Source organism: Triturus cristatus, chromosome 2_1 (genome assembly GCF_964204655.1).
Source record: "Triturus cristatus chromosome 2_1, aTriCri1.1, whole genome shotgun sequence".
NCBI lineage: Eukaryota > Metazoa > Chordata > Amphibia > Caudata > Salamandridae > Triturus > Triturus cristatus.
Genome location: NC_140581.1, coordinates 279,586,116 through 279,609,421, shown reverse-complemented (window position 1 = coordinate 279,609,421; position 23,306 = coordinate 279,586,116). Strand labels below are relative to the sequence as shown.

Genomic DNA, 23,306 nt, shown 5'->3' with positions numbered 1-23,306 from the left:
TGGTGTGTGCTCTGCATCAAAATCTGCTATGCACTGGCTAAAAAGGCTTTGCGGGCGAATTTCATTCGAGCTAAGGCGGCCACCACTGCGTTGGCATACAGAGTTCTGGTCTTGGACGTCTGCTAGGCAGCAACGCGGGCTTCCCTGCACACGTTCACCAAACATTACTGTCTGAAAAATCAGTTCTGCAAAGAGGGGCATGTTGCCCACTCGTTCCTGCAAAATGTTCTTGTTTGAAATTGGTTCGAAGACCCTCATTTAAGGATGGTATTGCTTGGGTATATATTCTAAGGTAAGGAATTTGCGGCTAGAAGTCTCTATCAGATGAACAAGTTACTCACCTTCAGTAACGCCTTATATGGTAGAAACTATATCTAGCTGCAGATTCCTTACTGACCTACTCATCCTCCCCGCTCTGCGAACGGATTTCTGAGGACAGGTTTGACCCCTTTCAGGGCCCAAGTTTTGACTCACCAGTGGTCGGTGTTCTTCATGGCTTTATACTTCTTGCGTGGAACGCCGTGAAAAGAAACTGACGTCAGCACACCTGGGTAGCACCTATATAGGTACCGTGATGTCACTTCCGGCACGGACGACAATGGACGCGGAGTCTATCAAAACCACCTACCGGTGCGCAGGGGTACTGCACACAAAAAATCTTCTGGGTGCTGTCGGAAGCCTACGGAAATTCTAAGGTAAGGAGACTGTGTCTAGATATTGTCTCTACCAGATAAGGCATGGCCGAAGGTAAGTAACTTGTTCATCTATTCTAAAGCGGAGAGTTTATTGACATTATTAGAGATTTGGCACCTTATTACAGAGATGCCCTGGGGCGTAACGGACGTTTGCACCTGCTTTGTGCGCCCCTGGGGCATTTTGGTATTACAGAAGGGGCCGCAATCGCTTGTGCAGCTCTTTCTGTTATACAGATAGAGCTAGCACATATGTTGCGCCAGTGTTAATTCAAGAGAGCGTTCCCTCATTTGCATGGGGGCGTTGCCTCATGCAAATGAAAGAATCTCTTTACCTTTGCGCCTGCATTGTATTATGGACGAGGGCGCAGAGGTAAAGAATCTGTCAGGAGGCGCACTGATAGTGCTCCACAAAAAGGTGGTGCACTGTCAGTGCACCCCCTGATGGCAGCCTTCTGGAGTAGTTCAAAGGGGTCCTATGGAACCACCAGATTTACCCTTGCAGGCGGGTACAGTCACTCACTTTTCGTGCTTGCGCTACAACGCACCTTTCAAAATGTGTTCCCCATCGCAAACAAAGGAAGTGTGGCCTGCGCAAACAAGGCAAATGCGGCGTATTAGAATGAATGCGCTCCCCCCAGGGCGGCCACGAGCTTGCGCTGCCTTCAGGGCAGCGCATTCAAGTGCAATACAGAGCAGCTGTTTAAAAGCTGCTCCATGTTTCACTGTGCAGGTGGCAACCCAACTCAACTTTTAAAGGGGGATTAGAGATCCCCTTGCAGTGAGTGACTGCACCCGCCTGCAGGGGGCTGTCTGAGGGGTCCATGGGACTCTTTATCTTCACCCCCAGAGGGCTATCTTTAGGAGGCATACTGAAAGTACACCTATTAAAAGCGGGCTTGCCTCTGCTACCATGTCGATAATACAGCGCTAGCGCAGAGGCAAAGTGATTCCCTCATTTGCATTGGGTCATGTCCCCATGCAAATGAGGAAACACCCTCTCATGATAGTGCTTGCGCAACATGTGCTCCATGGCTATTTGTATTACAAAAGGGGATGCACAATCGTCTGCGGGCGCTTCTGTAGTACCATTGCACCCTGGAGGCACGAAGAGCGGGCGCACACGCCCATTCTGCCTTCAAGGCTCAATGTATAATATGGGCCTTGGACTAACTGGGATTGAGGATGCAAACTACTGAAGGACAATACTATATAATCCCAATTCTCGAGTAGAGGGTATTGAGTAGTTTTTTTTAATGTGTAATAAGCTGCAAAAGCTGAAAAGAGATGTATCATAATGAGGCATGTATGCCTGCAAAAGCTTCTCATTAGGGCCCGTATTGCAGAAGTCCCCCAGGGGCGCAATGGGCATTTGAGTCCACTTTGTTCACCCCCCCGGGCAGTTTGGTATTACAGAAGGGGCCGCAGATGCTTGTGCGGCCCCTTCAGCAATACATATAGTGTTGGTGCATATGTTGAGCCAGCGCTATCTCAAGAGGGAGGTACTTCATTTGTATGGGGCATGGCAAATGTGGGAATCTCTTTTCCTCAATGCCAGTGCAATATTATAGACGCAGGAGCAGAGGTAAGAAAAGTTGTCTGAGGGTCTCAGATGGTCAGTGTGCCCCCTGATGGCAGCCCTCTGGAGGGAATCAAGGGGGTCCTATGGATCCCCCAGACATCCCCTTGCAGGTGGGTGCAGTCACTCACTGCACCCGCCTTCAATGGGATATCTCTCTACTCATTAAAGTGCAGATGGGTGTTGCCTGCACAGTGAAACATGGAGCAGCTTTGAAGCAGCCACTCTCTATTTCACTTGAATGCGCTGCCCTCAGGGCAGCATATTCAACCTAATAGGGCGTACTTTCCCTGTTTCTGCCTGGTGCACCTGTTTGACGGTGCGCCGTGGCACAAACAGGTAAAGTGTGTCCTATACGTAATAGCATCCTAGGTCTGTTATTTTACTGAGTAATTGTGAAGAGTGTTGCAGCACTGTTGATCAAATATGTTTCATTATGCAGGCACATTACTGTTATACTAATGTTCATTCGGTTTTCTTTTAGGAAGATCAAGCCTGTGCCACATGCTTAATTCTTGCCTGTTCTACTGCAGCATGTGATAGAGAGGTGTCAGCATGGGCTACACGGGCATTTTTCAGGTAAGATGTTATAAGGCATTGATTAATTTAAAAAACATTTTTTTGGACATAGCAATTCTTAATGTTTTCTGCACAAACCAGCAGTAAAACCAAGAGTCAGTGGACTACATTCAGCATTAATCCCATGCAGTGGACGCATAGTATTATGTCACATACACAAAGCCATTCACTCAGCCATGTCCGATCCAGAAACGTATTAATAAAGATCAAAACATGAAGTCCATGGGCCACATATAGTGCAGTTCTTCTCGCAACCCCTCCACTTATACATTATATGGTCTACTGCAGCACAGTAATTCATACAATTTATTCATTTGTTGTCTGGAGGTGGTTGTGCCTGGCTCCAATGTCTGGCTGTGTCAAGTTTACCACCAAAAAGCTAATTTCAACCAGCGTCCATTGTGCTCTGGTTGAGGCTCATCCGTCCATGATACCCAAAATCTGCACTCTGGTGCTAGGCATCTCAAGCAGTTAGGTTATAAACTTGTTGCCAGTATGTTTTTGTTAGCGCATTTCCATATCACATGGTAATAGGATGCATCCAGGGTCCCACAGCTTATACATTGAGGGTTTCTTACCCGGCCTATCTTTCATATCCTATTTAGGCAGTATTTAAAAATGTTATTTAGGTAGTTGAATTGCTCTGTGGTTTGATGGGATGACTGGCGTTCTTCATGTAAGTCTCACAAGTTATCCTCGTCCAGTTTCAACAAGATCTGATTCCTTTGCTAATTTCACATGTCTCATCTGCTTTAGTACTTTCCATTCGAGGGATTTATGTAATCTAGAAATGATCCCTGGGCCAGGCGGCTCTAGTGCTAGTTTAGCCTCTAAGCGGACTTTCAACGTTTTTCCTCATGAGCTACCAGTACAGAGAACAATTGAATATATTTAAAGTTGGTTATAGGACTTGATATGGGATCCAAACCACACGTCACCCAGAGATTCCTTTGAGATCCCAGTCTTTAATCCATACAGTTGTGCTCCAAGGGGTAAATATGTCCCTTGCCACAAAGAGGTCAGGTTTGTTACTTTATTGGACCGGTGTATTTATTTTAGTGCCTCATGCCATCAAACAGAAGAAGGCACGTGATCTGGGGAAGTCTTTCTGTACAACAGGTTTGTAATACCATGGTTTTCAAGGGAACTGAGTTCTAAATGGATAACTGAGTCAGATCTGTCACTAAATAGCCACTACCCTATCTTATGAATGTGCACCGCCCAGTACTACAGTCATAGATCCCGGAGGCCAAGACCACCTTCAAATGTTGTCATGGCGCATTTTGTGAAGGAAAACCATGGGGCTTCCCCAGCCACACCCAGATATATTTTCTGACCATGGTTCCTTCTGCTGCAAAAAAAGATTTGGGGAGTGGGAGGGATATAGAGATAATTCTGCAGAATGTATAGGAAGCAGGGAGCCTGAAAATTTGGTGTCAAGCAATGCACCCCATCAGTGAGAGTGGCAATTTAGAGTATGCTTCCATTTCATTGTGGCACACCTGTATCACGGGTTTGAGAATGTGGCTTAAGGCCTCCTCTGCCTGCAGAGTGGCTATTATGCACAAATACCGTAAGTGATCATCCACCATCTGCATGGGGGCACATAAAGTTGGATGTGGCCTATTATCCAATATCTGTATGTAAGTGGACTTATGCTGTTAACCACCAGGCCGGATGCCTCCCCATAGTTCTGGACTATCTTCTGTTGCCTTGGCAACAAGCTGACTGGGTCCTACATGTAGAGCAGCAAATCGTCTGCACAGAAGGATATTCTGTCTTCCGAAATGTCAGGCCAGTTCAACCTTTCAAGTTGGGCATCAACTCTAATCCATAAAGCCAGTGACTCTATTGCCAAGGCGAAGAGGCCGGGGGAGAGAGGGCATCCCTATCAGGGTTCTGATCTATTCCAGGGGAACAGTATTCAAGGCCGAAAAGTAATCCAAAAAGCCTGGGCCTAAGTTCATCTTTCGAAGTGCCAACATTAAAAATGGCCAATGAAATTAGCAAGTATGAGATGGACATGCCGTAAACAATGTCTGGATCCTCTGCCTGGCATAAAGCCATTGTGGTCGTTGTGGATCAGTGTCTTGTACATGACCAATGGGAAGGTCTTATGTAGGAGAATTGCCACTGCCATGTTCCACTGACGTATGCAGTGTGGCCTAACCTATGGTAGCTAACATGGCCCAAAATGTTGCACTTTATTCTCAATAGGTGGGTCTCTCGTAATAGTAGAACTTCAGACTTGGTTTTTAACATATTGTAAAACTGCTCTCCGTTTGTTTATGTAGCAGCCCATTAAAACCCCATGTCCTAAACCGTTTTATGATGGCTCTCGGACACTGAAGAGTGTTCCTCTCTGTCTTGGCCAGAGTTCCTGCCAGGAGTTGATTTAGTCAGCCCGTGTCATTTTATGTTTTTCAGTGTTGCTGAACTCTTGTGGTATAGTCTAGAAAAATCATGATCTTTGCGGATTGCAAAGAGACAGTTTGTTGGGTCCGGGCTGCACGGATGATGGCATCTCTGTCGATAGTTGTAGGGAGCTGGCTCTTTATGTGATATATGAAGAATCTGATCTATTGTGTAAAGAGACCTGGGGTTCCCCTATGAGTGGACCGGGTATTTCTATGCAATCCCAAAGTGCTTTATTAGGGGGTAGTGTGGTCAAGCAGCCTTAGGCTTATCACAGATGATACAGGTGATGTAGGGGGCAGTCCACGAGGGCGAAACCGCGATGGACTCAAGCTTTGCAGGCCTGTGGGACCTCGTTTACACCGGTGGCCCACTTCAACTGGGGTTGGAGGCGAAGGGTTCAGTGGTGACTTCTGGTGTCGGGTTTTGGCGGTTCCGGAGGCCTCAAAGTCTTCTCTTTTGGAGTTTCTTTAGAACAGGTCTGCTGTTCATGGTAGGTCTTGAATCTTTTTTGAAGCAGGCAGCCCTCCCAGGTTTCTGGAGTCAACAGCTGCAGGACAAGTCAACTTTGGCTCAGTTTTCGACCAGGGATGCAGACAGGCCGGTGGGGCTGGTACCAGATCACCTGCTTTTTCTCTCTGCTCTGCTTTTGCGGCTCTTCTGTGTCCTCTCTTCATAGGTCATCCGGATCTGCCTCTCTGGTGACAGGGGCTCTCCTAAATACAGGGATGCTAGGGAAGTGTAGGGTGGTAGCCAATTGGCTACTGACCCTTGGGGTCACTACGCCCCCTATGTGACCACTTCGTGTCGGAAGTGGGCATAATCTTGTCCCAGAAGTTGTCCACCTCACAGTAGCCAGTGTTGGGGGTGGTACTAGCCTGGAGGTGGCATGCCTACCTGACTAGCTAATTTTCCCACCTGTCCAGGTTCCAAGAGGGTCCTGGGCAAAGGAGTCTGCTTCCTCTCCTGTGAGGGGAGCCAGATTTGCATTTAAAAGGCAGCAGCTCTTTGAGGCTTGCCGCCCAAGGAAGCCTTATCTACAGGTCATCCTGTGAGAGGGAGTGTTAGACACTCTTCCCGGACAGGCTCTTGGTCTCTTGAGAACAAAAGGCTCTTACCCTAGGAAGTCAGAACAGCATCGCAGGGGGAAGGCTGGCAGAAACCAGTCAGCAAGGACACCAGACACTGGTAGGTTTTCAAGGGGCACCGCAAAGGTGCCCTCTGTGTGCATGTATTGCCAGTGTCCAGCACGTGTTTTTAAATGGCTGCCCTATACACTTCCACTGACAGTAATAGGACTGACCAGCACAGGGCCATACCTGCTCTTTCTGGTATGCCCTCACATGTAATATTCAGTGACCTGCCTCAGAGCTGTTAGGCTGCTGTAGGTGTGACTTATAAATATTTAATGCAGTGGTAGAAGACAAGTCATGTTTTCACTTTTGTCTGCACCAAGACACGCGGCCTGCAATAGCAGCCCTGCGTGTGCTTGGTGAGGGGTCCCTTATGGTGGCACAATTTGTGCTGCTACCCTTAGGGACCCTCTTTAGTACCTCAGGCCCTAGGTACTAAGAGTACTACCTACTAGGGACTTACAGAGGGTGCTAAAGGTTTTGCCAATTGGGGCAAATAATTGTACAGTTTTGGGAAAGAGCTGTGGCACTGAGGACCTGGTTAGTAGGAACCCAGTGCACTTTCAGTCGAAATCACATAATTTGTCAGCGCACTGGAGATCTATGCTTGAACTGCATACTCACGCGACCTGTCCTTATACCGTATCATCCTCAGGGACCTTTATGGCAGTGAGCTACCTATATATGACAATACGCAATGACATGCTTCATCCTCTTGAGTCCCTCAAAACCTGATGGGAGGAGGATCTCGAAATTCCCATACTAGACAAGGACTGGGAGATGATACTTGAGAGGGTTCCTAAAACATCTATGAATGCCCGGTTCAAACAAATTAATTACTACAGAATGCACAGAACCTGTAGGACCCCTGGGTGCATTCATAGATATTTTCAAATAACTGAAGCGTCCTGTCCAAGGAGCAGGGAGGGTGGAGCCAAGCTAATGCATATGTTGCAGACATGCCCGACACTGGGAACTTAGTGGGATAAGGTAACGACCGTAGTTGCGTATGTCCTATTAAAGGAGGTTCCCTGCTCCCCTGGGCACTGCCTTTTCAAATGGTTCCCACTTACATTCAAAACTAAAATGACAAGTAGGTTCTAAGATCTTGCTTACCTGTTAGTGAAGAGAGAAATAACTAGGAACTGTTCAACACGGATCAACAGATGGCGCAAGGAACAAGAGATGGGCAGGATATGAGGGGTAAGGACAGTTGCAAGAGGCTGGTGGAGTCTAGGGTCCCCGGACACTGCACTGGCAAAGGGGGCTCTGGTGGACTGCTTGAGGGACCCTTCTCAGCAAACCTTACCAGGTACACTACACGGTTCGCCTGCTACTGCCCCCTCCCCCCCCCCCCCCCCACCCCCTAATCCTTAGCTGTGTTAACAGAGCTCCCTAGATGCAATTAACCTCATCCTCCATTATGAAGAATATACGTTAACTATACCTTCATGTTGACACATTACTGTCTTGAATTATTCCCCAGACAAAGAAAATATCAAGGGCGGCCTGTAGGAAGGGCGGATGAATTGGGAAATTTGGTAGTTTACTATCTGTAGACTCACTAGTATGACCCTGATGTATCTTTCAAACTACCACATAGTATGACAGCTGATTGTTAATGTATAAATCACATTAGAATCTGTTGAAACCACCATCATTTACCATGCAAAAAAGTGGGGGGACCAGGTCAAAATGGGGCACTTTCCCAAAATAGTTAAGCAGCCTAGGTATAACTGGGTGGGTGGGAGGGAGAGGGCGGTGTTGCCAGGAGATGGTTTCTCGTTCCTCTGTGCCCTCTCAATGACGAAGCACGAGGACAAGTCCTGTGTTAGAATCCAGGTTTTAAACCAGATTGAGAAAGGTTTTTCAAAGTAGTTCCCCTCCAAACCTTCTGGGACTTACACCAGGCGCAGATTGTTGTGCCAGGATTTACCCTCTGTGTCCTCGGCTCGCCTCTTCAACTGCTTTTTAACCTCAAGTTCTTTAGAAGGCGTAAGTCATCTTCCACTAAGGAGACTCTGGTTTCGACCTCTTTCGGCCTCCTTGCGAAGGTCTTGCCGTCGAAATCTTTGACCCTGCGCCATCCAGTGCCTTTGCGGAGTCTCCTATGGTTGGCAGGATTTCTGATCTAAATGTAGGCTCACCCATGGGGTCCATTGCAGCTACATTGGAGCACCCATGCTGGGTCGCAGTCTGGCCCCCTCATGGCCTTGTGAAACGGTCAATCTTCCCCTGAGAAGAGCCAGTCCCCCTACTCCCTTCACCATTCGAGCTGTCGAGATGAAGGTCCCAGGTGTACTTCGCAAAACCGCCAGGGGTGAGATGGGGGTTAGTGGGCAGGAGAGTCAATGAAGCAGATGAAGGAGGCAGGTTCTGCCCCGGAATACGAGGCGTGTAGGTGGCTGCTGGTGACAGGGTTTTGCAGAATCTCACCAGGATTCTCTGAGTTGGACCAGAGCTCCAGGGAGTCGCGGCTGCCATGTTAGGTGGCCAGGCTGCACCCTAAATTTTCATTTTTAAACATGATACATTACGGTGGATATTCACTACAAGCAGGTTTATGAAAAATAGATGGTATATGTAGGAAAGTGCCCCTTTGTGCACGGTTACCCCCCACGTTTTGCCTAACATCTGATGCAACCTAACTTGATGTGCCCTGGGTCCCTGCCAATAGGGTTCCCAGGGGCTGTGTTCTTTCCCAAGACTGTACCTGTGTTCCCACAATTGGCACATCCCTGGCCACAGGTAAGCCCCTTGTAAGAGATACCATGGGTACCAAGGGCACTGTGACCAGGGAAGGCCTTTATGGACTGCAGCACCTATAGTACCTCCCTTAGAGGCCCTGCACTGTAACACCCACTCCCTACCACTGCAGGCTGCGTGTTTTGGTGCATAGAAAAGTGAAGAGTCGACATGACACACATACCTGTGTGCCATGCCTAAAACCCAGTGCCTGAGGACTGGGTAAGTCCCCCTCCCTAGCTGGGTGCACTAACCCTCAAGAGAGGGCACTGTGGCATGAGCCCTGTGCCCCCTACATTGTCGAAGTCCATTCTTAGACATTGTAAGTGTAGTAAAGCCATGAAGAGTATATGGTCTGGGACCTGGTCACTACGAACTCCACAGCTTCTTAATGGCTTTACTAAAAACTGGGAAGTTTGGTAGCAATCTTCGCTGCACATTAAACCCACACTGATGCCAGTGTGGGATTTAAAGTAAAATGCACTCAGAGGGCATTGTAGAGATGCCCCTGAAAATCGACCAGTCCTGGTGTGGTTCCTGAATGGCTGCCCACCATTTGCCACCACCAGACAGGTTTAGAACCCCTGGGTAGAGAGCCTCTGCTCTCTGGGTCCAGAAACCAAGCCCATCCTATGCAGAGGTTTCATGCCTCCTCCCCCAGGATGGGCTGGGTCCATGAAGGGGAAGCTTCAAAGGCCTACCACCTTTAGAAGCTGTCCCGCCTTTTGCTGTCCCTAGCAACTCACTCCCAACGATTCTGGCCCCCACTTTGGACGGGGGAGGCAGTGGGAAAACCAAGTTAGGAAGAGAAGTGTGCCCACCTTTGCCAACACCATCTCTCAGGTGGGGGAGGCGAGGTGAAGCACACATCTCAGTCCCCTCCATCATGAAGACTCGGCCAAGTAGGAAGAGGCTCATTCCCCCTCCCACTGGAGGGGGCATAATAGACGGTGTACCCACCCCAAGGAAGGGACCCATTGGTCCCGACCTGCACACCGCTCGAACGCCCCTAAACCTAGTATTTAGGGGCAACCCTGAGCCTTGCCTCCTCGGATACGAGGAAGAAAGTAGAAGGACCAAAGGGCCCTGCTGACCCAGGAAGAAGAGGACACCAAGTGCTTTGGCCCCAGCCCTACCGGCCTGTCCCGACTCAGACCTCCCTACAGCAAAACAACGAATGTGTCCAGCAGTCAGCAGCCCCCCAGACCCAGAAGGACCTGCCTTGCACCCACCTTACAAACTTTGTCTTCCGTGAGTACCGGATTTGCTCAACTCAAAGACTCCAAGACCAGAACCTGGAACCCGACGGCCCTGAACCACTCTGCAACTGGCCGCCACGGCCCGAGTGGTCCAACACACCAAGAAGGTCTCCCCAGCGATCCTGACCTAGGATCTGGTGACCCCTTACCTCCCACAGGCTTCGAGACGACACCTGCAGCTTCAACATGAAGGGTCAACGGGAGCAAAGGCGGTAAGAAGACCACGACAGCAACCGAAGCGGTCTTGAGAACTGGACCGTGACCATAGGCGGTCAGCAGAATCCATCGCCGAAAGACACCCCTGGGCCTTGGGTGACTCCACCAACTGTGTCCAAGCATACCCCAAATCCCAGCTTACCTCTCCAGCTGGTGGTCGCCTTTTGGAAGTCTCCCTACCCTAGCCTGCAGCCTCTTTTCGAACTAAAGATCTTCATTGCTATCCATTGGGTACCCGATGTCGTGTTGGCACTCTGCACATGGCTGCCCCTGTGCCACTGGTGGAGCAACTCCAGTGCTGATTGTTGGCCCCCTGCAGTGCTGATCTTAACCCCAGGAGCTTGGCTCCCACACCTGAGTGGCCTGCCCGTAAGCAGTCCTTAACCGAAGGCCCCCTTAGGCCCATTGGCTAATGTTGGGCCCCTGCACCCGGCCGCCCCTGTGCCGCTGGTGTTGCAACTCGAGTACCCATCTAGACCTTGGGATCATTGGTCCTAACTCCCAAAACTCCCACACGTAATTTGTGTACTCACTCAAGAACCTGCTAACACTTTTTTTCCTATAGGAACCCATGGTATGAGATTTGGTCCTAAAATGAGGGAGTATGTTTCAACACGGATTCGTTATAGAGCTACCAAGATAAAATCTGAAAAAGTACAGATTGAAGAGTATACCTAGTGTCGAGGCTTGTGTACTAATCAATAGGACACTTTACCCCGCACACTTTTACTCCGCATGCCCTTACCCCACAGTTTTTACACCATAAAATATTTTACAACGCAGGGCTTTACAACACAATCCATTACAACGCATTCCCCATTACATCGCAATATACTATTCTAACTCCCCCGGGCGTTACTTTGGGGAATAGATTGCGATGTAAAGCCCTGCGTTGTAAAAGATTTTGTGGTGTAAGAAATGCAGGGTAATGGCAACCGTACTAACGTATGCGGGGTAAAGGATGTTTCCCGTACTAATATGCCTTAACACTCTATTTTTCCAGCTCTACGACAAACATTTACTACTGGGCTCGCTCGCAACCAGTCTCACAGGAGTATGCTCCGTTTGGACATCCTGATAAAACTAATCAAAAAGGGTTACAGAAATGCTCTGGTACAGAAGCTAGAATGGGCTTAGTGTTCATAGCTTAATAAATCCCTCCGCACTAACATTACGATTCTCTAACAAAAACCTGGCAATCCCTAGTTTAAATTCCTACCACGTTGGTAAGTATACAACATAAATTTACCTCATACGGCGCTTTCTATCTTCCCAGCGTTTGTTGTTACGGGGCCCGTCCGCGCAGGTCCTAGTCACACCAAAATCTGTGTAATGGATAACCCAATATACCCTTGAGGGCTTGGGCAGATAATATGTATGGGTAGGATGTGCCTTCAAGGGGTTTGTTGAAAACTTAGTTGTGTGACTTGTTTATAGGATAAATATATACCTATAAGTGAGATCAATCTTATCTTTTAGATTCCAAACGATTATACATCATGCAATAGTCATATGTATATATGGATCTCTATTTACATTGATTTCAAAACAGTTGTACAATCAGAATAAAGAGAAATGAAAAGTGGACAAAAGGTGTGTGAGGAACAAAATTCATTTATATCAGTGAATGGTAATAAGGGTACATAAAAATAAGACAGTTGTATATCAAAAGGGAGACATGATTATACATTCAGTTATTACTCCACTATACAATATATCAAACACTTTTTCAAAGATATATGACCAATTATCTAGAAAGAAGTGTGACAGTCGACGTTTCGGTCTTCATATGTGAATTTGTGAGACCATCTTCAGGACAAGAAGTTAAAAGTTGACCCCTACAAGTTAAAAAGTATATAATGAATATATAGACTATACATAACACACACCTAAGCCAAAAAACTTTAATAATTACAATTTGACTAATCAACGTATAAAGGAAATCAATTTTATCGTTTAACAAATGATGTATCAGTCAATTAAACATCCAATAATAGTTAGACATACTAAAACGGTGAAACACTTAAATCAAGGCAGAGTGGTCAATTATATTAAGGCTCCATCTTACTAAATTATTTACACTGTGCTTCAACCATGATCGTTTAAAGTATGAATTCATGTCCTTTCATTTCACGGACAGACATTGCTAAATACTTATTCTGTATCTTCACTAGTAGTGACATATTCAAATGGCATATTATAAGGAAAAAACTCGATTTGTCCTTTCCGTAAAACTCAATAAATTGTATGGATATCTACAGGTTGTTATAGATGCCTCCGGACATGTATGAATCGAATCACAACAAGGTTTTTACAGAATAAGGGGGAAATCAATCATAGTTGTACTTCAAACGGTGAAATTATTCATATTAAAATGTGAGAAGCTGTTATTGAATCACCGTAATAATCAATAAAGGTTCAATATGTACTCTAACCAAGAGAGATATCATTCGACTAATGCAAGTAATCGAAGTAATTTTACCTCGTAATGTTTGATTTAATTAGAAAAGTCGCGGATATCTTGCTTTCTGTGGGTTGAGATTTGGATCATAACATCTCGGTTGGCGCTATGTAAAGAAAGATCGTATCGTAAATCTTCACTGCTTTAAGGCGACTTAACGTGTATACTAACCCAAGAAATAAAAGTATATCACAGTACCTTTTAAATTTAAGGATATTTGAGAAGCAAACTGTCAACGTATTAACGGTACTGTATGGTTGCGGGCAGAGTACGGCATTCGGGCATTTAAAAACTGCAAGAGGAGAATGAGAGCATTTAGTCTGTTATAGTTACAGTTGTTAGTGATCGCATACAAATTAAGTGAAAGAAATATCAACCGACCTAGTGATGGTCTTATTGTTGGTTCAGACGAAGTAACGCCAAATATGAAGGGCGCTCTATTCGCTTCCTGCGAAAATCGAGGACTGGAAATTGCTGCCACAGTTAGGGGGCGTTTTACTTATTTCCCTCGAAAATTACTGTAAAGGGAAAATGGGTAGTATTAAGTTAAATTGTACTACCTTGGGGACATTGTTGGCAAAAGCCAAACAGGAAGATATCAACTAACCTGGCGTAAGTACAGCAGTCATCTCAGTTGAATCGCGGCGTGTAGCACTGGGATTGCCGAGATCGGGTTGTCTTAAATATACGTATTGCAACGGTATAGAGATAGGACTTGAAATTAGGTCACATGGTATGCCGGTAAAGATATACGTGTCGGCCATGTTGGAGTGGGGTAATAGCATCATGTTGTTCGAATTTTGAGGTGGATCGGCAGCCACGCTCGAATGTAATATGTCTGTCAAGTTCTTTTAGTATATTGGTAATATACTAATTATATTCTGTTTTCACATATTCGAACCCTGTGGTCGACGTATATAGAACAAAGTATTGGGATGTACCTCCAATTAAACCTGTGTAACAAAAAGCTGAAATTAGGACATTCATTATATGTAAAGGACGGAGTTTGTTCATCACATGGTGTCAAGGATTGTATATATACAGACACATATTGTGTTCTCTATGTCACACCATTAAGACTACTACGCCATTAATACAGTCAAAAATTAGATACTATACATTTTTGTTACATGGTTATTGCAAATATTTATATTACATATATTCAAAAGGCTGTTAAAATCAAGAATATCCTTATTATCATCAGTGGTACTTCGGTTAGCGGCTGTAACATTAACAGTTTAATACACAAAGATATAGATCAAATCATCGTATAACCCTATATACTGTTAAAAAATAGCTATTATACATAGGGCTATAGCTATTGTAGATTATACGTCATAAAGCGGTATCTATTACAGATTACAGATTCCATATCGCCAGATTGTAGCTACAGTCTACAGACATGCTAAAGTGTGCCATTCGGATGTTGAATTGAGACCACGGTTGATCAAATCTGTCATACAGATCAATCTACCTTCCTTAATGGTCAAGAGTCGGTCTACATTACTTTGTCTCTTAGAGGGTTTGATCACATCTAGTACCCACCATTTCATATCTTTATCTGAATGACCCTGTCTCTGATAATGCTCCACTAGTGGTGCGTTTTCTGTGTGGCATCTTATCCGAGATTGATGTTGTAGGATCCTTTTCTTGATTGGTTGAACTGTTTTGCCAATATAATGTAATTTGCAGGGACATTGTATGCAATAAATTACATTACATGTATTACAATTTGAGAATGATTTAAGGGCAAAGGTAATACCGTTGATGGTACATTTTTTAATTGTTTGCGAGGTGTTGCATGCTAAACACATATTGCACTTGAAATGTCCGACAATGGGGACCAGCTGCCTCATGTTGTCTACTGTGTTGTTAGGACGGTCTTCATACGCTTTCACCAATCGATCTCTAAGGTTAGTTCCCCTTTTGAAAGAAAATAGGGGTTTTGACTGGAATTCAGGGAGATTTCTTAATAAATTCCAGTGTCGACTGACAATCTTCTTTATAGCATTAGCGTGAGTTCCGAAAGTCGAGACACAAACCAGATGTGGTTGTTGTGGCCGATCTTTCACAGTCAATAACGTTTCTCTGTTGTTATACCATGCACGTTTCATGGATTTTTTTAAAAGTTTGGAGGGGTACCCCCTAGCTTTTAATTTTTCTGTAAGTTTTTTAGCCTCAATGAAGTAGTCATTTTTAAAGGTACAGTTCCTGCGTAAACGCAAGAACTGCCCAAAAGGGAGGCCATCTTTGAGGGCTTGAGGATGGTGGCTCTGATATTCAAGCAGAGTATTTCTGGACGTTGGTTTTGTATACAAGGTGGTATATAGATGGTTAGTAATATCATTTTTGATAGTTATATCCAGAAAATTGATCTCCGCATTGTTAGATTCCATGGTGAATTTCAGGTGTGGATTTCTATGGTTGAGCCAAACGTGGAAGGTGTTGAGTTCTTCCTTTGTGCCATGCCAAACAAGGAAGACATCATCTATATAACGAAGCCACTTCCTGATGTTGGAGGAAAATGGGTTCGTTACATTGAATATAAATTCGTTCTCAAATACAGAGACATAGATATTCGCAATGTCTGGGGCGTAAACAGCTCCCATCGCTACTCCTTTTCGTTGTTGATAAAAAGTATTTTGAAAAAGGAAAAAATTCTCACACAGAGAGATACGAACACATTCAATAATGAATTCTGTAGGCACCTGATGTGGTCTGGCTCTAGTGTCTAGAAGGTTGCATAGAATCTGTAGAACTTCCTCTTGAGGGATGTTTGTATAGAGGCTCTCTATGTCCATAGAGACCAGATATTCATTCAGGGGATCAAAGTCAAAGTTTTCGACTATGTTAATCACGGCCATAGTGTCCCGAATGTATGCAGGATGGTTAACAGCAAATGGTCTAATAAAGAAATCTGCATATTGGGCCAATGGCTTCAAGATGGAATTGCAACCCGAAACTATCGGGCGCCCAGGTGGATTTAGAGGGTCTTTGTGTACCTTTGGGAGCAGGTATATAGCAGGGACAGTCGGAGTTTTATTAATGAGGAAGGCAGATTCTTTCTCCGAGAGCCAACCACCATCGAAACCTAACTTGCTGAGTTTTGATATTTCTGAAGTAAGTCTGTTTGTGGGATTAGTTGCAAGTTTCTTGTAGTGTATAGGGTTGGATAATTGTTTAAGAGCCTCTTCAGTATATTTGTCCTTGTCCCAACTAATTTAGAAATCTATAAATTTTTCCGCACTGTGAGATTAAAAAACTTTTTCACAGAAAAGGAAAATTGTCCTAACAACGATGTCACAGGCCTAAAAAACAAATCAACATTTTACCCGAGCAACTCTATGGTAAAAAAGGAAATACTAACATTTGAGAATGCAATTCTCATTGAGATTGATAATCTCTTCAAACAGAAAATACAGTATAAATCTAATTTCTCTAAAGAAAAACAAGTTGCACTGCAGAATCTTCAATCACTCCCTAATGTCCTGATAAAACCTGCGGACAAGGGCGGTGGGATAGTCCTTTGGGACAAGGACAAATATACTGAAGAGGCTCTTAAACAATTATCCAACCCTATACACTACAAGAAACTTGCAACTAATCCCACAAACAGACTTACTTCAGAAATATCAAAACTCAGCAAGTTAGGTTTCGATGGTGGTTGGCTCTCGGAGAAAGAATCTGCCTTCCTCATTAATAAAACTCCGACTGTCCCTGCTATATACCTGCTCCCAAAGGTACACAAAGACCCTCTAAATCCACCTGGGCGCCCGATAGTTTCGGGTTGCAATTCCATCTTGAAGCCATTGGCCCAATATGCAGATTTCTTTATTAGACCATTTGCTGTTAACCATCCTGCATACATTCGGGACACTATGGCCGTGATTAACATAGTCGAAAACTTTGACTTTGATCCCCTGAATGAATATCTGGTCTCTATGGACATAGAGAGCCTCTATACAAACATTCCTCAAGAGGAAGTTCTACAGATTCTATGCAACCTTCTAGACACTAGAGCCAGACCACATCAGGTGCCTACAGAATTCATTATTGAATGTGTTCGTATCTCTCTGTGTGAGAATTTTTTCCTTTTTCAAAATACTTTTTATCAACAACGAAAAGGAGTAGCGATGGGAGCTGTTTACGCCCCAGACATTGCGAATATCTATGTCTCTGTATTTGAGAACGAATTTATATTCAATGTAACGAACCCATTTTCCTCCAACATCAGGAAGTGGCTTCGTTATATAGATGATGTCTTCCTTGTTTGGCATGGCACAAAGGAAGAACTCAACACCTTCCACGTTTGGCTCAACCATAGAAATCCACACCTGAAATTCACCATGGAATCTAACAATGCGGAGATCAATTTTCTGGATATAACTATCAAAAATGATATTACTAACCATCTATATACCACCTTGTATACAAAACCAACGTCCAGAAATACTCTGCTTGAATATCAGAGCCACCATCCTCAAGCCCTCAAAGATGGCCTCCCTTTTGGGCAGTTCTTGCGTTTACGCAGGAACTGTACCTTTAAAAATGACTACTTCATTGAGGCTAAAAAACTTACAGAAAAATTAAAAGCTAGGGGGTACCCCTCCAAACTTTTTAAAAAATCCATGAAACGTGCATGGTATAACAACAGAGAAACGTTATTGACTGTGAAAGATCGGCCACAACAACCACATCTGGTTTGTGTCTCGACTTTCGGAACTCACGCTAATGCTATAAAGAAGATTGTCAGTCGACACTGGAATTTATTAAGAAATCTCCCTGAATTCCAGTCAAAACCCCTATTTTCTTTCAAAAGGGGAACTAACCTTAGAGATCGATTGGTGAAAGCGTATGAAGACCGTCCTAACAACACAGTAGACAACATGAGGCAGCTGGTCCCCATTGTCGGACATTTCAAGTGCAATATGTGTTTAGCATGCAACACCTCGCAAACAATTAAAAAATGTACCATCAACGGTATTACCTTTGCCCTTAAATCATTCTCAAATTGTAATACATGTAATGTAATTTATTGCATACAATGTCCCTGCAAATTACATTATATTGGCAAAACAGTTCAACCAATCAAGAAAAGGATCCTACAACATCAATCTCGGATAAGATGCCACACAGAAAACGCACCACTAGTGGAGCATTATCAGAGACAGGGTCATTCAGATAAAGATATGAAATGGTGGGTACTAGATGTGATCAAACCCTCTAAGAGACAAAGTAATGTAGACCGACTCTTGACCATTAAGGAAGGTAGATTGATCTGTATGACAGATTTGATCAACCGTGGTCTCAATTCAACATCCGAATGGCACACTTTAGCATGTCTGTAGACTGTAGCTACAATCTGGCGATATGGAATCTGTAATCTGTAATAGATACCGCTTTATGACGTATAATCTACAATAGCTATAGCCCTATGTATAATAGCTATTTTTTAACAGTATATAGGGTTATACGATGATTTGATCTATATCTTTGTGTATTAAACTGTTAATGTTACAGCCGCTAACCGAAGTACCACTGATGATAATAAGGATATTCTTGATTTTAACAGCCTTTTGAATATATGTAATATAAATATTTGCAATAACCATGTAACAAAAATGTATAGTATCTAATTTTTGACTGTATTAATGGCGTAGTAGTCTTAATGGTGTGACATAGAGAACACAATATGTGTCTGTATATATACAATCCTTGACACCATGTGATGAACAAACTCCGTCCTTTACATATAATGAATGTCCTAATTTCAGCTTTTTGTTACACAGGTTTAATTGGAGGTACATCCCAATACTTTGTTCTATATACGTCGACCACAGGGTTCGAATATGTGAAAACAGAATATAATTAGTATATTACCAATATACTAAAAGAACTTGACAGACATATTACATTCGAGCGTGGCTGCCGATCCACCTCAAAATTCGAACAACATGATGCTATTACCCCACTCCAACATGGCCGACACGTATATCTTTACCGGCATACCATGTGACCTAATTTCAAGTCCTATCTCTATACCGTTGCAATACGTATATTTAAGACAACCCGATCTCGGCAATCCCAGTGCTACACGCCGCGATTCAACTGAGATGACTGCTGTACTTACGCCAGGTTAGTTGATATCTTCCTGTTTGGCTTTTGCCAACAATGTCCCCAAGGTAGTACAATTTAACTTAATACTACCCATTTTCCCTTTACAGTAATTTTCGAGGGAAATAAGTAAAACGCCCCCTAACTGTGGCAGCAATTTCCAGTCCTCGATTTTCGCAGGAAGCGAATAGAGCGCCCTTCATATTTGGCGTTACTTCGTCTGAACCAACAATAAGACCATCACTAGGTCGGTTGATATTTCTTTCACTTAATTTGTATGCGATCACTAACAACTGTAACTATAACAGACTAAATGCTCTCATTCTCCTCTTGCAGTTTTTAAATGCCCGAATGCCGTACTCTGCCCGCAACCATACAGTACCGTTAATACGTTGACAGTTTGCTTCTCAAATATCCTTAAATTTAAAAGGTACTGTGATATACTTTTATTTCTTGGGTTAGTATACACGTTAAGTCGCCTTAAAGCAGTGAAGATTTACGATACGATCTTTCTTTACATAGCGCCAACCGAGATGTTATGATCCAAATCTCAACCCACAGAAAGCAAGATATCCGCGACTTTTCTAATTAAATCAAACATTACGAGGTAAAATTACTTCGATTACTTGCATTAGTCGAATGATATCTCTCTTGGTTAGAGTACATATTGAACCTTTATTGATTATTACGGTGATTCAATAACAGCTTCTCACATTTTAATATGAATAATTTCACCGTTTGAAGTACAACTATGATTGATTTCCCCCTTATTCTGTAAAAACCTTGTTGTGATTCGATTCATACATGTCCGGAGGCATCTATAACAACCTGTAGATATCCATACAATTTATTGAGTTTTACGGAAAGGACAAATCGAGTTTTTTCCTTATAATATGCCATTTGAATATGTCACTACTAGTGAAGATACAGAATAAGTATTTAGCAATGTCTGTCCGTGAAATGAAAGGACATGAATTCATACTTTAAACGATCATGGTTGAAGCACAGTGTAAATAATTTAGTAAGATGGAGCCTTAATATAATTGACCACTCTGCCTTGATTTAAGTGTTTCACCGTTTTAGTATGTCTAACTATTATTGGATGTTTAATTGACTGATACATCATTTGTTAAACGATAAAATTGATTTCCTTTATACGTTGATTAGTCAAATTGTAATTATTAAAGTTTTTTGGCTTAGGTGTGTGTTATGTATAGTCTATATATTCATTATATACTTTTTAACTTGTAGGGGTCAACTTTTAACTTCTTGTCCTGAAGATGGTCTCACAAATTCACATATGAAGACCGAAACGTCGACTGTCACACTTCTTTCTAGATAATTGGTCATATATCTTTGAAAAAGTGTTTGATATATTGTATAGTGGAGTAATAACTGAATGTATAATCATGTCTCCCTTTTGATATACAACTGTCTTATTTTTATGTACCCTTATTACCATTCACTGATATAAATGAATTTTGTTCCTCACACACCTTTTGTCCACATCCTAGTCACACCAAGACACTCCCCACATCTTGGAAGAATCAGTCATTTTCTGAGAGACCGTCCTTCCTACTGCTACCGTGATGGCTAGGGACCAGGTACAAATATCTGATACTCCTCAGCAGTTGAAAAGAAGGCCAATCTAACTGATTATACCAGGTATGGAATACCAACGAAATTGGGCTCCGGCACATACCTCTACTTTTTCCAAATTCTGACACCTATTTTACAACTGGCATACACAAGCAAAACTCCTCTCTAGCCTGATATGATACGGTGGGCTCCATTTAAACACAAACATGACCATGTGCGCTCTGTGTGGCTAGATAGATAACTCGCTCCCCCAAGGTACCTCATACGGGCGCCATTGAGAGGTAAAATTACCTACTATACTTACTTATCCCTACTACACTGGTACTAAACACTGGCTATTTCTAAATGTGTACATAAGCTTAAGGGGCACATTCAGTTCAAGATTAAAAGTAAGGGGAGAAATTCCATATTGCTATAAAAGTCTTCTAACAATGTACACACATCCAACTACTACCTGGGTGCATATGTCATATCTGTGTCGCTTCCTAATGAGTCAGAAGTGCTCTGTCCAGACCAGAACTTAAAGTCATTTAGCAGAGCCCTAGATAGATTGAAATATAAGGATGTCACTGAGGGAGTAATCAGAAATATCCATATCCAGGAGAAAAGGGGACATACCATGCCACACTTTTTCAAGATCCTGGCCACAAGATGTCTGTGTTCAAGCCCCTTTTGTTCGTTTTTAGAGTAAAAATCCTGAAGGTCTTTATCTCGGAGCATCCTGGTTTTCTTTTGATTTTCTCCAACATGAGCCATCTGAGGTCATTTTCTACATGTCCAGCTTCAATACAAGTTTGACCACTGGGGCTTGCATCTTTTTAGATCTTATTGCTGATTTATGCTCCCCATACCATGTCCTAAACTCCCTACCTAACAAATCCTAGGTCGCAGGGGCATAGGAGCAGGTAGACAACATTGCAACTTCTACAGTTCCTCATGTCCTTTAGATTGATCGCGTAATGATTATGTTCCCATATCTCAGTTACTACAGCTCTTCGACAGGCATGGCATGTGCCGCATCAATGGCTCCTTTTTACAGGAGCAGCACCTGTAATAGTGCTTTGATGCATCCCTTCTTTCTGTTTGAAGTGTGAATGCACAAGTTTGTCACTGAGGTTCGCATTTTTTCTGAAGGTGAACATAGGTTTCTCCAATCTGTGATCCTCTTTATTTGTATTTAGTATGTTCCAATTCTTTTCAAAGATCTTCACTTAAAAAAATTCAGATTGGTATAATCTATCCTTTTTGACATTCCTTTTCCTCTGCTCTCCAAAGATTGCTTGTCGGTTATAGTACTTGGCTCTCTTAAAAGCCTGTCTACTGAGTCGCTTCAGGTATCCACGTTGGGTCAATCTCTTTTTCAATTCTTCCCCATTCTGCACATAGTTTTCCATTTTTGTGCAATTCCTTCTTATTGTTAAGAATTCTTCATACGGGACAGAATCTCTCTGACAGTTGTGGTGGAAGCTCCCAAATTGGAGGAGCGTATTTTTAGCTGTCGGTATCCTATACAATGCTACCTCTATATGGCCTTGTGCTCCCACAGTCCAAATATCCAGGAACTCCACTCGTCTGCTGTATTTCTCCAAAAACTTCAGATTTTTGTTGCTGGCATTCAAAATAATGACTGTTAACAGTGTTTTCTCCCTTACTTACTCTATCTAAACTATATCTGTGGTGGACCATTGGTAGATAGTTTAAAATAGTCTATTTACCTGTTCTCATCCACATGCACTGTGTTTACTAAAAGTCCCCCTGTTAATGAGGGAGTGTGAGGTCTGCAGCACAGGACCCCTTGTCTAGCTGCCCTGCTTATAAGTCCAGGTTATATGCCATGGGCAACATAGATGAGGGAGTAGTGGTGTTTCTTCCTTATTTAACTGTTTGGTTCCAGTAGTCTAATAAGACAGGAGGACATTTGAGTCACTTGAAAAATATCCTCTCTAGTTATTAAGACGAAGGGCTGATTTGGTCTCCCACCACTTCTAATATAAGCCTGCTTCATCATTCTGCAGCCGTCATGTCGTTCGGGGAGCCTCCAGTTCATAGGAAGTCAGAAACGGAAGGGATAACTGATTGAACGTCTACCTGGGAAATATACTGTCCAAGAAGAAACAAAAGCAACCTCAGGCTTCACCAGCCATTTTCAAACACCTATGTGCAGTGTTGTAAACAGTTGTTGAGGCACAATGATTCAGCAATTAGGTGCTTTTGAATAGGTCTCTTAGAGTGGTACTAGCTGTTTTCCCCAATTGTTACACTACACTACAAGGCTTATTACAGTATATCTTTTGTGACCTTATCATCTTCAGGACCCTAACGCCTAGTGAACATTCATAAGTGCTGACTGGTGGTAAAGTGTACACACTGGAGTAGAAGTCACCACTTGTTGCATACTTTGCTTGTTGTCACTACTCTGCTTTTGAGGTGGCTGGGACTCATTTGCCTGCAGGACACAAATCATGCTTAGGTGTCCCATTCCATTCACAACATGCAGTGTTATCCCTTTTATGA

The 23,306-nt window shown here is 43.4% G+C and overlaps 1 protein-coding gene across 2 annotated transcripts in view; it reads left to right on the top strand.

The window, feature by feature from the left end:
• The window catches only part of NUP155 (nucleoporin 155), a 711,261-nt gene that overhangs the window by 155,610 nt on the left and 532,345 nt on the right, over positions 1–23,306 (top strand). For both annotated transcript variants that reach the window (XM_085631101.1, XM_085631098.1), the window contains exon 15: positions 2,756–2,850. In XM_085631101.1, coding sequence (XP_085487227.1) covers positions 2,756–2,850 — 95 coding nt within the window. The remainder of the gene's footprint in view (positions 1–2,755; positions 2,851–23,306) is intronic.